We start from the raw sequence: 17,691 nt of genomic DNA on the forward strand, positions 1-17,691 counted from the left end.
GTGTGTGTCACGTCGCGGGAGCAAAAACATCCCAAAAATCCCGGCCGTCCCGCATTCAGTGTTGTCTGCTCCGAAGGGGAAGAAGGTCGGGCGCCGGATAACTGTGCACACACACAACATCACACACATTTTTGTTGTTTTTTCTTTTTTTGTTTTTTTGTTTTTTTCTTCTTTTGGCATCGACTAATGTAGTAAAACTCATAGATGTCTTCACATTCGTGGCTTCGATGGAACATGGAGAGGAGCCATCGCTCTGTGCCGAGAGCGCAAAAGTGATTGCTAGAACCCGATGGAAATTGCTGGCCAAGGTTTGATTAAAATCGGACACATCACCTATATTTAATTAGTTTACAGTTGTAACTTTTTGGGCAGGTTCTGCACAAGACGGAAAAGGAAAATGATGAAAGCAGTTCGCATCACCTGGTTGTCCCGACGACGACTACCTCAAGGGAATTGTACGGCCTGTTCGAGTGGGCCGAATCCGAGTCGAAAGTCTTTTGGCAAGACAATTGCGGCCAGTGGTTGCAGTGCCGCTCCTTTAACCACCCGCACTTTTCTCTCAATGTCAGGTCAGTTTTAACAAAAAAATGAATAGGCCAAATTAGAATTAGAATTTAAAATCTGTAATTTAGGTTTCTCATCAATCAGTTTTCCATCGACGAATTAACAGGGTTCAATAACACTGGAAATGTCTGTAAGTAACCACACCAATTTTTGATTGAAAACCCCCCGCGTTTGATTGGCAGCACTGGCCGTTTCCATTTAAAGAATTACACCACCACACATTATTAGTATCATTAGATCAGTGACCCCCCGTGATTGAATAAGAATTTTAAAAAACGTGCACAAGAATTTAAACCAAAATAAAAATAAATAATAACCTCACGTGTATATCTTGTGTGACCCGTCGCGAAAAAACAAAATTAGGTGTTTGGCCTTCGGAGGAAGTGCTGGCCTATTACTGTCTGAAGAATAACTATGTGTTCAAAGAGAAAGCCGTCCTAGAGCTAGGTGGCGGGATGACGTGCCTGGCTTCCTTTGCCGTTGCCAAAACCTCTGACGCCATTCTAGTCGCTTGCACTGACGGCAATCCAGCTTCCGTAGAAAACGTTAAGCGCATTATTGAGCACAATAATCTCAGCAGCACCTGCCCAATAACCGCCCAGTATGTTTCATTCTTATACGTATATTAGTAGCTATATTCAATGGTGTAGTAGTCAATGCTTACATGTATAGTCGTCTGTGGCTGTGTCTATGATAACAAACGGACATTTGAAATGACTTACAATGTATTTAGAGTGTTAGACTGGAAAAACGAATCGTCCTTTAGAGAAATGGAATCCATGTGGGACGTCATTCTCTGTGCCGACTGGTAGGCTAAATTATTATTACCATATCTATATAAACGCGCTCAATTATACTCTAGTATATAACGACAGCTTTAATATTTGTCTATTCCAATTGCGGACGTTTTTGTTTGCCCAGTTTGTTTTTCGACGACGGCCGGGAAGCTTTAGTGGACACTATGCAACGAATAACAACGAACAATGTGAGTTATATAGACTACGGTAGCTTGTTATTTTGTTTTTTAAAGAGCCTATGCTCAGTTCTGTTTCCGTCCTTTCTCTCAAATCTTATATAGGCTTGAATGATATGTGTACCCTAGTAAAATCGTGTTTGTTTTCTCTCTTCTCTCCTCTTCAGGGACTAATTTTAATCATGGCACCGAGACGAGGCCGCACACTAGACGCGTTCCTGGAGCTCTGCCAAGGCAAGTTTGATATCTACCTCGACGAAGAATTTGACGGCGATGTCACCCTCTCACATCAAAAGGTTATTACAGTCACCCAAAATATTTCCCGAGCGCTAGCAGCTTATTCCTTTTTATTTTGTGTACATACCGACATTTTTTGAAAAAATAAGGAGGGTTATATTTATTTATTTTTATTTTTCTACAGAAGTTGCTTAGTTCAGATTACAATTCCGATCACAACTACCCGCTATTGGTCCAGTTGAGGAAACGCTGATCTTTTCTGACGTACTAAACAAATTTTGAATCTAGTTTATTTTGTTTTACTATTAATTGGATTAGTTCCTGTTGATGCGTGTGTGATTTGATCGTCCAATTGTTTTTCATAGAAAGCGTGGATTTATACTTCCGTTTCGTGTGTTCAAACTAAAAAACAAAAAAAAACGTTGAATAAATTTTAAAACAATTTTAATATCGAACGTTATACTTGTGATACGGCTGCTCTGTTATTTTTTCGTTTGAACTTTATGAACTCATTTGATGCTAAATTTAAAAACGGTGGTGCGATGATAAACCGTTCCCGGTCGAAGGACGGAATCTGGGAAATTGGGCTGCAACAGCACGCACCATGGCACCAGCAATTATAAAAATAGAATCCGTTATAACCAATATTGACACAGTTAACTATACGGGACGAGATTTTTTTAAAAAATGTTATAGACGCGCCGTATGGTATACCTGATTGATGGCGTCGGGGAAATTTTGAGTTTCCACGCAGAAACCGTCGTGCGTGTGGTAGAAACGTCCGTTTTTGCCCAGCAACGAGTCGTCAGCGGGCAGGAAATTTCCCGTGTAGAGTTGAAATCCCGGCTGATTGCTAAACACTTTCATGAGCCGGCCGGACGGCGGATGCCAGAACTCGGCCACTAGCGGCAGATTTGTGTGATAGGATTTTCTGCCACTATGGCCGGCCACGAAATTGTGATCGTAGCCGCCGCCGGGAATCGAGTGGATGACGTCGCCCAGTCGCGTCTCCGATCTCAAGTCGAAGGCCGTCCCGTTGACGCTGGCCAGCTCTCCGGTTGGAATCTTTTCGTCATCGACGGGCGTGTAGCGGTCGGCGTAGAGCTGGACGCGGTGATTGTACAGTTGCTGGCTGCCGGCCTCGTGCCCGGCCAAATTGAAATAGGCGTGGTTAGCGAGATTGACGGGTGTTGGCAGATCGGTTAGCGCTTTAAAATCAATAATTAATTCGTTGGAATCCGTTAGCCTGTAAAAACAAACTATTAATTGATACTTTCGAAATATTATTAACTTAATTAAATACGTTACGTGTAAGTCACTTGAGTGGAAAGTTGGCCGGGATATCCTTCTTCCATGTGCGGGCTGGAGTAGGTGAAGGTGACACTTCCGTTTCGATGGGCGTGGGCTCGCCAAACGACTTTATCGAATCCGACTAGGCCTCCGTGTAGGTGATTGGCTCCGTTGTTGGTGGCCAGTTGGTAGTCGACTCCGTCCAAGTTAAATCGGCCCTTGGCGATTCGATTGGCCACGCGACCGACTGTGCTCCCGAAGTAAGGATTCCGTGCCTTGACTCCCCTGTACCCTGTGATGATGTGCCATTCAAAAAAAAAAAGAAAAAAATATGCCGGGCTTTATTATATAATTATCAACTTGGGTTTCCAAACTGCTGTTGCTTATATATAAAATTATAGCGCGAGTGAAGAATCTTTCCATGGACGTGCCTGCACTCGCCATATATCATCCGGTGGGGGAAAACAGGGAAAATTGAATTTTTATAGAGTGTCACGCAATAATGGACAGATGGCCGCTTCATCTATCGTGCTCTATATATTCTGAACTTTTCCTTTTTTATTCCAATATTATATAGAGAGACCGTGATGGGTAGTTATTAAGTTATTCCGGTCAAATCTATAGGCTAGATGTCGATCTATTTTTGGCGTGACTTTCAAACTTTCATAGCTCGCGCTGATATTGACTTCTATATATACTCAGGACTATATTCGATTCAGACCCTATGTTACTTGTTACACTTACGCATCGATACGCATATGCATATATTCTTAGACTGACATAAGAAGAAAAGTTTAAAATTTAAAAAGGAAAAGTTTTAAAAGGTTTTTTGTTTTCAAAAATCCTGAGAGTAGGGGGGGAGGGGGGGGGGGCCGGGGGTTTACCTACCTCCCACCCAATCACATAATTAAGTCAACAAAAAATCGATTTGATTTAAAAATTAAACTTTTACTGGATGAATATGCGATCTGCATATGAATAATATAATAGAATCCTACCGTCTAAATCATCAAAGCCAAGCACCACATCTTCAAGTTTTCCTTCTTTGTCGGGTACGAGAAGGTTGGTCAGCGCAGCGCCGTAGGTGATCAATTGCACTTTCACTCCATGCAAGTTGGTCAGTGTATACTTAGTAACAGATTCGTCTCCTTTAGAAGTAATGACGCCAAATTGTTCTTGAGTGGCATGCACCGACAGTGTACTTGTTTGATCTATAAATGAAAAAACAAAAATAATAATAAATCTGCAATACAAATTTTTGAATAAAAACATCGACACAATAAGATGAAATAATTCAAATTCACACAGCACCGGGTCATGTTTAAGACATTCCAAAGATGTCCGATAGCCCCAAAGACATCCCAGACTAAAAAAGGACGTCTTAAAGATGTCCGGCCAGGACTATACCTATAAGGACATGGCTGTTCGAGGACTTAAAACAGATGTCTTTAGAATGTCTGTGGGAAGACGAACGCAGGACAAAGGAATGACACAAAAAAAAGATGCCCATAAGATGTCCGAGATCAGACTAACTTGGGACAATTTCACAAATGAAAAAAGGACTAATAGAAGGTGTCTTTAAGACGTCCAAACCAGATAACTTTGGGACAAGTTTGCCAGTTTGGGTTAAGTTAAAATGTGTCGTTAAGATGACTTAACCAGACAAATTTGGGACGACTTTTTCAATGAAGTTCATGATTAAAATAGGGTGTCTTAAAGTTGTCTTTATTATTGACTGAGAACCAGATAGATTACTTTGAAAGATACTAGTCTACATAAACAACATATATCAACTATCAATCACACATGTAATAAACAAGTGTAATTCACTATTTTCTGAATAATGCTTACATTTCAATTGAATCCAAAAATGAATAGGTATATAAGAAACAACAACTGCAATCATGATGTTGATCGAATAAACTTTCATGTTTTTAAACACGGCTGGTAAACGAAAATAATTTGATCAGAATTGTTTACCGCGACACTTTGTTTCAAATGTTCACTGGTTGCACTCTTTTTCACTTCAATTTCATTTAGACTTTTGATGTCAAAAACAATCAGGGTCGTCTGACTCTCGATCGACTGGCGTTGTCAAATTATGTCTATCCAAAAAAATCATTTATATCTCTAAGCAAAAATTAATTTCTCTTTCCCAGATATATTATACCAAGTAAAAAGAGCAATATTTTTACAAAATGTTAACTAGGGTTCATAATTTCCAATATAAAAAAAAGGCATAAGATTGTTCCAAATTTGTCTGATCAAGACGTCTTAAAGTTAAAGGCATCTTAAAGACACTTAACTTTATACCGGTGTTTTTGTCCACCTATTGACGTTTAGATCACATCCTGACAGGTATAGTCCTGTTCGGAAATCTTTAATAAAGACGTCCTATATTTAGTCTGGGATGTCTTCGAGAGGAGAAACAGACATGATAGTGCCTCTGCTGATGTCCTTTTCATCCTACTAGGTTTTGGACTTGGCAAATTTTACCGCTAAATTGATTGACAAACTATCCTTTTTAAACTGAATACTATCCATATATAATAAAAGAACAAGCTTTTTTGGGAGGAGCCTGTGTCTGTCCCAATGAGAGCACGCTGTGATTGGTTAGTCCAGTCGCTCTGGAAAGGGGTGAAAACCGCCAGCGGCTATTTTTCCATCACCAAAAAAAGGGGGAATTTCTCAACGCAAATAACTCTGAACGCCATCTACCAACCAAATTATTAAACATTTTATGTGCCATCTACCAGTCAAATAAAAAATTACACCAAGTTCAAATTTCGAAATTCGCTTCAATTTCTGAAGAAAATAATGTATTTACTGATTAGCCAGACAACTTCCATACATAAATACATTATTCCGGATTCTTTTTTTCATTGGCGATTTTTGATGCCTGATTTTTTTCGGAATTCTCCAACCTCACCCGCTCTCCTTGGCGATCACCCCACTCCTTTTTCAGGTAAGTAGCAACTTTAGATAAGTTTTTTTCATGCTGGGTAACTCTGTTAAAAATACATAATCATTAGTCTAAATTTCTGTTTTTTCTTAATTTCTTTCTTAGTGTAGTAGAGAACGGTTAAAGAATTTCCCAAATTTTCAGTACGCAGGCCAACTTCCCAAAAAAATAAGTGGAAAGACTGTAGAGAAGGATTTTCCAAATTTTAAGTACGCAGGCCAACTTCCCAAAAAAATAAGTGGAAGGACTGCGAAGAAGGAGTTCAGGGTTCTTCGCAGTCTTTCCACTTACAATTTTGGGAAGTTGGCCTGCGTTCTGAAAATTTGGAAAATCCTTCTTGGCAGTCCTTCCACTTATTTTTTTGGGAAGTTGGCCTGCGTACTGAAAATTTGGAAAATTCTTTAACTGGGGTAACATAAAATTTAACTTACTTTTCCAAGTAATTAAAAGCTGCTATTGAAGCAACCGAAGCAGCAGCCCTGACTTCATTAGCTAAAATGACGAGATGTTCAGATTGTTGGTGCATCAGAAGAACCTCTTGATACGCAATGCGTGCCTTTTCTTCTGGCTTAAATTTCTTCTTCCGTTCTTCTTCTTCTTTCTGCTTTTTAAGTTGTACAGCTCTTGCCGCTTCTCTTCCCTTTTCTTGCACCCTGAATAGCTCCTTCGTAATCTGAATTTCTTCTTCTAAATCTTCCTTTCTCTTTCTTTTACACGCTTGCAACTTTTCAAACAATTCTTTTTCTTCTTGAGTTTTCTCTTCTCCTTCTTCGTTCTTCACAACTTTTCTGTCTTCTGTAAATTTCACTGTTCTCTCCCATACTTCTTCAACACTTCCCTTCGCCTCTTCTGTTTCCTTACTTACATCTAAACTTTCTTCCTGACTCTTGCTTGACTCTCCTAAACTTTCTTTTTCAACATCTTCTTTCTCTTTAATTAATTGTAAAATTGAATCGCCCTCGCCTTCGCCCTCGCCTACTTCATCCAAAACTTGCAGATTGTCAAAATCTATTTGTTGCATGCTTTCATCGAGATCTGAATCAGTTTCCATGTTTAAATTTGTTTTAGGAGAATAGAAAATTTTCAACTGCGAGAGGGGACTGGCAAAGAAGACAATGAGGTCGAAGAACGAAGATGGCGTTAATCCAGATGGTTCTGGTGATGCATCAGAGCCATCTGGATTTACACCATCCTCGACCTCATTGTTATCTTTGCCAGTCCCCTCTCGCAGTTGAAAATTTTCTATTCTCTTAAAAAAAATTTAAAAATGGAAACTGATTCAGATCTAGAATTAGTTAAAGAGAAAGAAGATGTTGAAAAAGAAAGTTTAGATGTAAGTAAGGAAAGGAAACAGAAGAGGCGAAGGGAAGTGTTGAAGAAGTATGGGCGAGAACAGTAAAATTTACAGATGACAGAAAAGTTGTTAAAATGATTACCAGTTATTGATTGATTACCATATTCAGGGCAAATAAAGAGTTTTTAATTTTATTTTACTATTTTCTTGGCTTACGGACTACAATATGCACTTTTTGCCGTTAGAGGGATTCCAAACTGCTCAACAGATGTCGCATATGAATTGAAAGATTAATTTGATAGCAGAATACACTTCTACTCTGACGTTGAATGACAGGAGATAAATTTTTCATTTGCTCTGTTCAATTTTTCAATTTAAACAGTATTTTTAAATGCTATTTGGTCTTGGCAGTTTTTTCCCCGCAAACAGAAAGGTAATTTTTCTATTCACATGCCGTAAATTATTTTCCCAGAATTTTTTTTATGTGTAGTCAGAGATAAGCACTCATTTCCTTATGGTATCTCAGATTTGGAAGTTATCAAAATTTGTGAAAGCGTAAACACTTTTAATAAAATCATTAACATGATTGCACTACAAATAAAGTTTCTGGGAACGTGTTCTTTTCAAAATTTATAGATACCTATCAATTGTCAGTGGAAAGACTGCGAACAAGACTGCGAAGAAGAAATTGAAGGAAACCTAAGAATTTCACCAAATTTCTTCTTCGCAGTAGAAAATGTATGAAACTTGAATGTTTCCCTTACAAATCTCCTTCGCAGTCCTTCCAATGACAATTGATGGGTATCTCTAATAATTGAAAAGAATACGTTCCCAGAAACTTTATTTGGAGTGCCATCATATTAATGATTTTTTCAGAAGGGTTTACGCTTTCTAAAATTTTGGTATTTTCCTAAATTTGAGACAATTTAGGAAATGTGTTTTTTTTATTTCCATTCTCATTTCCTTGGCTGTCAGTAGCTGTTGTTGTATTATTACAATTACTTATACTTATTTAATATTTAAAAATCAAACAATGGGTCTCATTTTTTTTAGAACTATTCCCGGATTCACAACCAAATTTCCATTGGTTTACCAACCATACCCCCATTGAAGGACGCTTCTTAAACGGTTCGCCTCTTCGCCATCGAGTCTACCATCACATCCCGGATTATCCGGACTTTTTATTTCAAGTAAGTATTCCTGAACCCTATCCTTCCCCCACCCATCTTGCAAAGGACTATCATCACCGATAGGCTAACTGTGGTGGGATACAGATATAGCAGTCGGTCGTTGTTCCACCCGGAGCATGCGTGTTAGTTATTAAGTCATTTAATTAAGTAATTTAATAGTGTTTGACCCTCAAAATGCCCCCCAAACGAAAACAACTAACTGATGAAGAGAAAGCAAAAAAAAATGCAGAACTAAGAGCGAAAAGAAAGGAAGAAACACCGGAAGCGAGGGATTTGAGATTGCGTATTGTTAGGGAACGTTACGCCGAAAGGAAACGTCAAAACACCCAAGAAGAAAATATCCAAGATCAGGCTGCTCAGGCTAAAAGAAAACGTAACGTACGTCAACAGGAATTTCCCGAAAAGAGAGAAGAAAGACGCAGAATTGACAAAGAATACCACCAGATTCGACGTGTTGCAGAAGAAAGTGAAGCTGATCACGAAAGAAGTAGCGTAGAAGAAATGCATCACGAAATTCGTCTTATTGAAGAAACACAGGAGGTGGCGGAATTAACATGTGAAGCGAATGAAGAGCAATCGACGGCAACTGAAAACGATGGAGCAGAAATTTTCTTGGATGGTTTGGAAAGCGTTGATTGGACACAATTTGACCAAGAATCTGAAGATTTACGACGAGCAAAGTATGCTCAAGATCATGCAGATATTGTTCCAGTCGAAACAGAAGAAGAGCAACGTCACCGACAAGAATTTTTGGAGCAAAATCGGCTAACTAAGGTGAAGAAGACTCATCAACTAGCTCAGAAGCCAATCTTAGATGAAAGTAAAATTAAGATTTATTCATGTGGGAAAATGGACGTGAGTTGTGAATTCTGCGGAGCAATTCATTTCAAAGGCGAATTGGCAAGTGGCAAGAAATTTAATCTTTGTTGTTCCAAAGGAAAGGTGATTCTCCCTCCTCCTAAGGAATGCCCAGAATTGCTTCAAATGTTATTTACCAACTGCCATCCTAAATCTGCAAGTTTCATCAAAGATGCCCGAAAGTACAACAATGCTCTCGCATTTGCATCACTGGGAGCATCCATTGACGTTATACGTGGAAGAGGACCATATTGTTACAAGATTCATGGGCAACTGTACCACAATACAACTGCCGTTCAATACTATGATGAAGAAACATCCGTTCCTCCCGCTCTCAAGTACGCGCAACTATATTTCCTGGATTCTGCTCAAGCGAACGAACAACGATTTAATAATCCAGCAAACAGAAGCTGTGATAGCGCTCTCATGGAACAACTAGATGCTCTCATTCGTCGTGTTAATCCATATGCTGTCATGTACAAAAACATGCGTCAAGTGGCTATGGAAGAGGACCGTCAAGCAGCAGATGAAGGTAGGGCTCCGTTAGTGATTTCGATGGTTATTCATAACGATCGAAGAACACAGGATGAAAGAAGATACAATAGCCCTGCAGGAGAAGAAATTGCGGTTGTGTTTAAAAGCATTGATGGAGCACCCCCTGAAAACAGGGATGTCCGAGGGCATCTATTAATTCCACGGAGAGGAAAAGTTTTCATTAGGATTGATACTCAAAAACCCATGTGCGATCCCATGACGTACCCATTGCTTTTTCCGAATGGTGACAATGGATGGGATCAAAATTTAAAACGAAGAAATCTAAATGAAGACCAAGATAATGTTTCCCATGATCATGATGAAGAACAAGAATTATTGGCTGAAGAATCTAGAATCGCAGACTTAAACGACGAAGAAGACCAGATGCGAACTGAAATTGTACCGGAACCAGAATTTGAAACAGAAGTCGACATTGATCCTGATGTTCCAGTACCAATCTATGACGTCAACAGAAGAGGACCGCGTTCCAGAATAACTCAGTGTGAGTTTTATAGTAGTCAACTCTCGATACGTAAAGGGATTTTTAATGCGGTTTTATACGGAGGACCGCTGTTTCAACAATATGTTGTTGATGCGTACGTGAAAGTTGAGGCGAACAGGATCCATTACATTCAAACGCATCAAAAGGATCTGCACGTCGCACAGTATAATGGTCTTATGGACTATATTACGACGCGAGCTGAAAGAGACAACATTACTGTAGGGACACCTGTGATTTTACCTTCGTCTTTCATAGGTAGTCCAAGAGCGATGAAACAAGGATATCAAGATGCAATGGCTATTTGCAGTAGATTTGGAAAGCCGACTTATTTCCTCACATTTACCTGTAATCCAAAGTGGCAAGAGATTACAGAGAGCATCGAGAGCTATCAAGTAGCAGCCAACAGACCTGACGTTGTCGCAAGAGTCTATCAACTTAAATTAAAAGAACTCATCAAAGATATTCAAGAGAAACAAATTTTAGGGGTTGTTGTTGCAAGAATTCACGTAATTGAATTTCAAAAGCGAGGCCTACCCCATTGTCATATGTTGATTTGGATTGATCAACATGACGTTCCTACAACTGAATCTGAAATCGACAAGACAATTTCAGCTGAAATTCCGGATCCAGAAACACACCCAGAACTTCACAAAATAATCATGAGCAACATGATTCATGGTCCGTGTGGTACCAGTAATCCAAACTCACCCTGCATGGACGGTGGTAAATGCACGAAATCGTTTCCAAAACCTTTTTCACCATCTACAGTCATTAATTCCAATGGATATCCAACCTACAGAAGAAGAGACACCGGTATATCGTATCCTCTAAACGACAAGCCCAACTCTCCTCGAGTTGATAACAGCTGGGTTGTACCTTTTAATGCTTATCTCTCCCTGAAATACAATTCTCACATCAATTTAGAGTTTTGCGCGTCTATTACAAGTGTCAAGTATATATTTAAATATATATACAAAGGCCATGATTGCGCAAATATTCAAATTAGCAGAGCTGAAAATCAACAAGGTCAACAGGAAATAGTGTGGGATGAAACCAAGCAGTTTTTGGACACAAGATACGTGAGCGCTCCAGAAGCATGCTGGCGACTTTTTAAGTACCCACTTTGTTACCGATCTCACGCCGTAAGTCGATTGGCTGTTCATCTTCCTCAAGAACAACCTGTTTACTTCCAAGCAGGATTTGAAGATCGAGCAGTGTTAAATGCAGCTTCAAAATTAACTACGTTGACAGCTTGGTTTAAATTAAACCAGGATCACGAATCGGCAAGACAGTACTACTATCGCGAAATTCCGAATCATTTCTGCTTCCATAACAACCAACGTAAATGGAAGCCAAGAAAGAAGAGAATAAATGTTATCGGCAGAATTTATTCTGTTGGGGTGAAACAAGTAGAAAGACACAGTCTTCGCTTGCTTTTGCTTGAGGTAAAAGGAGCAACAAGTTTTGAATATCTTCGAACAGTCGACAACGTTTTGTATCCCACATTCAAGCAAGCGGCCATAGCAAGAAATCTTCTCGCTGATGACAGTGTTTGGGAAAAAGTAATGGAAGAAGCCGCTGCCTTTGAAATGCCAGTCCAGTTAAGACAACTTTTTGTCGACATATGTTGTCACTGTCGTCCGACGAACGCGCAACTTCTTTTTAATAACAACCTACAGCATCTCACTGAAGACTACCAAAGAACTGGGCATGGAGAAGAAGTGGCCAAAAATCTAGCGTTAAAATGGATTCAAGATAAGATAGTGCAAAATGGTGAAAAATATGAAGATTTTGAACTACCCATACCTGATTTCCAACTGATTGATAGACTTATTTCCGCTGAAATTGAAGAAAATGATGAGAATGTCCAAAGACAAAAGAAATTGAGAGGGGAAATGATGATGGCTAAATTAAATGTTGGTCAACGAGCGGCATTTGATCAAATAATGACCGCAATCAATGATGAAAACTCTCTTCAATCACGTCAATTCTTCTTAGATGGTCCTGGTGGAACAGGGAAAACATTTCTCTACAATACTCTAATCAACGTTCTTCAGGGTGAAGGAAAAAAGATCATTGCTGTCGCTTCAACTGGAATCGCTTCAACACTGTTGATTGATGGAGCCACTTATCATTCTCAGTTTAAAATTTATCCGCCCATCACAGAAACAACCAGATCGAAAATAGAAGAACACCACTTCTCGGCGAAATTGATAAGGGATGCCGCACTAATCATCGAGGACGAAGCTACTGTTATGACCAACCACGCTCTCAATGCGATTAAGCACGTCACTGAAAAAGTGACTAAGAATAACAAGCCTTATGGAAATAAAGTCCTTCTCCTCGGGGGAGACTTTAGACAATGTTTGCCAGTAGTCAAACATGGAAATCGAGTTAAGGTAGTTGAAGCTACCATTAAAAACTGCGAGAGTTGGTCCACCTTTCGTCACCTTCGTTTAACAGAAAACATGCGCACCACGGCGGGAAGTCAAGAGTACGCAAATTGGCTGATTGAACTGGGAAATGGGACGTTACCAACAACAGCAAATTTGAGTTCAGATGTCGTTGAAATTCCTCCTGACTTCCTGATTACCGAAGAATATGCTAAGTCTTTGAATATCACCGGAGATGACCAAGATCCAAGAATCGATGCTTTAATTCATCACGTGTTCGGTGATCCAAAGCATCTATTGGATCAAGATGTCTCTGAAGAAGTTAATTCCCGTGCGATATTATGCCCCAAGAATGATGAATGTTTGAAGATAAACAATGCAATAATCAAAAACATGCCTGGTGAGCAGTGTGTTTATAAGAGCATAGACACAATCACAGGTGATGAGGAAGAAGTTGCTAATTTCCCAACAGAATTCCTCAACACGCTGAAAATATCTGGAATTCCACCTCATACGTTAAAACTCAAAGTTGGTGCCATAATAATGCTTCTGAAGAATATAGACTCAAGACGAGGACTATGCAACGGAACAAGATTAGTCATCAAACAGCTCCGTCAAAACGTTATCGTTGCAGCAATTTCTTCTGGAAAAAATAAAGGACTTTGTGTGTTCATTCCAAGAATGAACATGTCTCCAACAGATTCTGATCTGCCGTTCACCTTAAATAGACTGCAATTTCCAGTGCTTCTCGCCTTTGCCGTAACCATAAACAAATCACAAGGTCAGACGTTCGATCGGGTTGGCATTCTTCTTCAAGAACCTGTTTTCAGCCATGGACAATTGTACGTCGCCTTTTCCAGAGCGACTTCAAGAGAAGGAGTCAAAGTCGTTTGCATAGAAGGTGCAAAACAAGGCAAAATTCTCAACAAATCTACAACAGTACAAGACCGGGAAAAGGTTTTCACACATAATATTGTGTATAAAGAAGTTCTTTCATCAACTTAAAGAAATCACTGCCCAAGTGAACGGAAAAACGGAGAAAAAAGAGGAACTAACTTCCGCCTCGGTCTACGGACCAATAAGGAGCACGGGCATGGCCTTGGGGGCAGTTCCCAAGTGCGCTAAACTGTGAAATAATAAGTTTCGTACAGTAAAGGTTGCTCAAAAAATAGGTTAGGTTAGGTTAAGATAGGTTAACATGCAATAATTAGCGCGCATTTTCCTATCTTAGTATGGGAATATATTCAGTATAATTATCATCTATCATTTTTGTTCTTTACATTCGAAACTGACTTTCACTTACGTTCATTTGCTTTTAAAAAAAGTGAAAACAATGATTCAAACTTTGCTAGACCCAAGTTCCCCGGTGTCGACCGGGCTGAAGTTACTAGTCATAGATAAATTAGCACGTACCCGTATAGCACTGGCACAGTAACAAGGAAGGCACCGGTTCGATTCCCGGTTAGATATCAAAGCTAACTTATTCAATTTGTAATACGATAAAACAAAAATAAAAAAGCTCCTGTGTTAAATGTTTAAGAATTATCGAACTTATCGAAGAGAAAATGGCCGAATGATTATCAGAAAAGATGGAAGATCATGTAGCCTAAGTGGGCTGAGGGGTAGAGTATTTAAATTGTTTAAGCTTATTTTACTTTTTTAAAGATGTCACAAGGATGTCTTTAAGACGGCAGCAAGATGTCTTAAGAACGTCTTTAGGAAGTCTTTAACCTAATCCGAAAGATTGTCCCGGTCATTTTGGACACAAGTAAGGAGTCTTTAAGAAAACTCTGAGACATCCTTTGGACATTCCCGCTCGGGACAACTTGACATCTTTAGGACGTCTTTAAGACATCCCGGTGCTGTGTGGGATGGCCGATTTACCAGTGTCGGACGGCAATTTGTTGACAGCGTAAATCGAACTCAAAACTAGGTACACAAAAAAGGAGATCATGCTGGCGTTGCGGATGCGATGCTCTCTTGTTACTTGTAGCTCTCTTACAGTCAAACTATTTTCTGGCCGGTATGCTCGCTAGATTATTTCCTCTCTCGGCGGATTATTTCTCGGCACGCACAGCACTTGGTAACAATATGATGCTGGACAATGAGCGCAGCTTTGTGTTGCTGGATACAGAGAAGACGCCAATAATTCATCATTGATATTAGTATGAATGGCTGCGCTAGGAATGATTAGGATTACAGTCAAGTTTTAACTCATTCAATGCTTCCGCTATTGTTCTCTTTGAGTTGTTTTTTTTACGATACATCAGTGGAAATTTTATTACTACCCTAACAACTCATTTCAGTTACTGGAGGATATGAAGAGAGTAGGCTAGTAATTTATGTTTCTATTTATTTGCAAGTCATGACCAAGGGGAATAAATATTTTAATATAATGTAACAATTAGTAACATTTACGTTTAAATTCATTTCATGGCGGGAACCAGGCCTATAGAAGCGAGGATAATGTTCTCATTTATTTTTGTCATTCAGGATTGGCATCGATGAAAAAGCCCCCGCTTCTTTACGTTGGAGAGCGTAGGTTTTTTGATAAAATTTGATAAACAAGTGGAGAATAAGTAATTCGTGGCCACCGATCCACCAGCAGAAAGCGACAGGAAAATCGCAATCGATGAATATCCACTGGAAACAGTGAAGAGATGCCACGACGAATTGAGTCATCTGAAGGATGGTGAGCTGTTTCTTCCAACCGAGGAATTGTCGATAGCGCGGACCCATGACTGTCATGAAGTAATAAAAATACATCACGACGTGAACGAAAGTGTTGAGAAAAATCCAAAAAGTGGTGTGCCCTCCACAGACGAATCGAATTCCTGGCCAGGGACTGATTACAAGTAACGCGTGGTGGATGACGTGAAGCGTCGATATTTGGCTGAACTTCTTGCGAAGAACAAAGAAGAGCGTGTCGAATAAATCGAAGAATTTCAAAATGTAGAATAAGTAGCTTGCCGTGAGCATTCGCAAAGCTGATTCGCTATTCGAATAGTCAACTGGCTGACACGTGAAACTGTAATTGCCACTGAGCCAGCCGTAGCGGCCTAATTCGTAGAATAACCAGCCGTTTGAAACGATTTGAAATAAGTTGTAGACCAATAAAGCCTCCTTTAGCTTGTAAGCTGGCCGATCTTTCATGTACTGCGGACCCCATATTTTGACGACGTAAACGTAAGCCAGACAGATCACGATTGGCATTAATGGGGAGCTCATCAAAGGCCAATCGTCCACTCGTTTATCTGGTGGGTTTTAATGAGTATGGGGAAAATTAAAATGCACGTACGTTTCATTTTATGAATAGCGAAATAACCAATATACCTCGTAGTTCCCATAATCTGGTGATTTCGTGTACGACCGTTTGTACGAGTGAATAAGTCATCATAATAGACTAAAACAATCAGCACGCTACAGCCTGAACTGAAATGGGAATGGACTCACTGCCGAGAGACCGGAAAGGTCTTTGAGGACGAATCCGTGTACGATCAAGCATCTTATTTATACTAAGGCTAAAGAAAGAGAAAAAGAAACAGTATATAATAACTCTCGCAGCTATTATTGCGCACGACTAACTGTAAAAGCAATTAATGAAATAACAACAGTGTTTAAATGTTGTACGAGTGACGAGACTGCTGCGCCGTGCTTGTTCAAAATTGCGAGTCCAAGTTTCTATATACACACAGCAGCAACGGGACTAATAATATAAAATAATATTTTGGGTTTTGGAGGATGGACCTACGGCATATGGGCATATGCATGCAAGCCGTGAATTTCAGTGGGGATTTCCCCGCACAAGGATATGCAGCGTTTTCGCTTTTGTAAACATATATAAACGTAAAATATAAACTGGCTAACTAACGGTTCTAAGTTTCATACAACGACGTAAACATTAACGAGAGGTTCTGCATTCAGCATTAACAATTTTAAATCCACAAAGGAGAACGTATTTATAGTCACAAAAATATATATACACACAACAATATCTAAAATAAGTTAAGTTAACTTTATTATTATATTTGATCATGGTGCGGTTTGATTATTCCTTTCACTCCTTTCCCTTGATGATTCCATCTTTTCATTCCACCCAACAGAAGTTCACAAAAAAAAACAAAGCAATTGCAGTGAATTAAGAATAAAGTATAACGGCGATAAAGTTGAAAAAAATAAATAAACAGCTGTTCTTGACGATTGACACAAAATAAACGTATCGAATTTTACACGCTAAAAATCATTTTTTGTTTTCTGCCGGCAGCAGCAGGTCTCCTTCGGGAACCAATATATAATGCGATTGCCGCGTCCGCGATGAATAAGGGCAACTGTAAAGTTACAGCAGTGTATCAGGAGTGCAAGCAGATTTTAGAGCGACTTACGGTGATTTTGCCGCAAGGTATGTAGTCGCGGTTGTTTTTCTGCGTGTTCCCTGTGCCCTCGTCGAAACACGTGATTCACGCAATTCCCACTCACGTAGCATTTCGTGAGTTACAAAGGGGCATTGCTCTCTGTGTTTTGGCGAGAGATACTAGTATATGACTCGTCGATTTTCACTTCACATTGTCAAGGAGAAAAGTGCTCATCACTAATTGCTTTTTAGTGCTGAGATAGTGAGAGACTCAACATTTGAAAAGGGCATTTTAATTTGTTAAGTTTGAAATGAAAATGATTATGAAAGGAAATTAAAAAAAAAAAAGTTAATATAAATGAGTATGTATACCGGACGAGAGTGGCAGATGGTTCTTGTCTTCTTGATGATTTCGCTTTCGCAATAAGAAATAACGGTATATTGTTGCATCTTTTTAACCCAATAAACTGAAAACGAAGGCGGACGAAGTTCAAGAGGGCTGGACCAAGAGGAGCTCTGACAAGGCTCAAATCGCTATATTGG

At 39.5% G+C, this 17,691-nt stretch overlaps 3 protein-coding genes across 5 annotated transcripts; 1 reads left to right on the forward strand and 2 right to left on the reverse strand.

Moving 5' to 3' along the window:
- Positions 1–53: 53 nt before the first annotated feature.
- Positions 54–2,222, forward strand: LOC124210429 (calmodulin-lysine N-methyltransferase-like). Of its 2 annotated transcripts, XM_046608492.1 has the most exons (9): positions 61–133; positions 205–308; positions 373–569; positions 633–694; positions 928–1,165; positions 1,298–1,372; positions 1,486–1,549; positions 1,705–1,833; positions 1,959–2,222. In XM_046608492.1, exons 2-9 carry the CDS (start codon positions 228–230, stop codon positions 2,025–2,027), a joined length of 915 nt encoding a protein of 304 aa, XP_046464448.1. In that variant the 5' UTR covers positions 61–133; positions 205–227; the 3' UTR covers positions 2,028–2,222. The 2 variants fall into 2 exon arrangements, with proteins under 2 accessions (XP_046464447.1, XP_046464448.1); XM_046608491.1 differs by having other exon boundaries at positions 54–308.
- LOC124210428 (galactose mutarotase-like) lies at positions 1,929–14,809 on the reverse strand. 2 transcript variants are annotated; one of them, XM_046608490.1, is made up of 6 exons: positions 14,682–14,809; positions 4,063–4,275; positions 3,083–3,356; positions 2,489–3,020; positions 2,238–2,361; positions 1,929–2,176 (listed from the first exon to the last, which is right to left on the reverse strand). In XM_046608490.1, the coding sequence occupies exons 1-5, from the start codon at positions 14,749–14,751 to the stop codon at positions 2,284–2,286; spliced, it is 1,167 nt and encodes a 388-aa protein (XP_046464446.1). In that variant the 5' UTR covers positions 14,752–14,809; the 3' UTR covers positions 1,929–2,176; positions 2,238–2,283. The 2 variants fall into 2 exon arrangements, with proteins under 2 accessions (XP_046464446.1, XP_046464445.1); XM_046608489.1 differs by lacking the exon at positions 14,682–14,809 and adding an exon at positions 4,916–5,136.
- Positions 14,810–15,130: 321 nt separating this feature from the next.
- On the reverse strand, positions 15,131–16,280 carry LOC124210430 (elongation of very long chain fatty acids protein AAEL008004-like). The gene is made up of 2 exons (XM_046608493.1): positions 16,131–16,280; positions 15,131–16,051 (listed from the first exon to the last, which is right to left on the reverse strand). The coding sequence occupies exons 1-2, from the start codon at positions 16,192–16,194 to the stop codon at positions 15,270–15,272; spliced, it is 846 nt and encodes a 281-aa protein (XP_046464449.1). The 5' UTR covers positions 16,195–16,280; the 3' UTR covers positions 15,131–15,269.
- Between the last annotated feature and the right edge of the window lie 1,411 nt (positions 16,281–17,691).

This window comes from Daphnia pulex, chromosome 2 (assembly GCF_021134715.1).
Source record: "Daphnia pulex isolate KAP4 chromosome 2, ASM2113471v1".
NCBI classification, from domain to species: Eukaryota; Metazoa; Arthropoda; class Branchiopoda; order Diplostraca; family Daphniidae; genus Daphnia; species Daphnia pulex.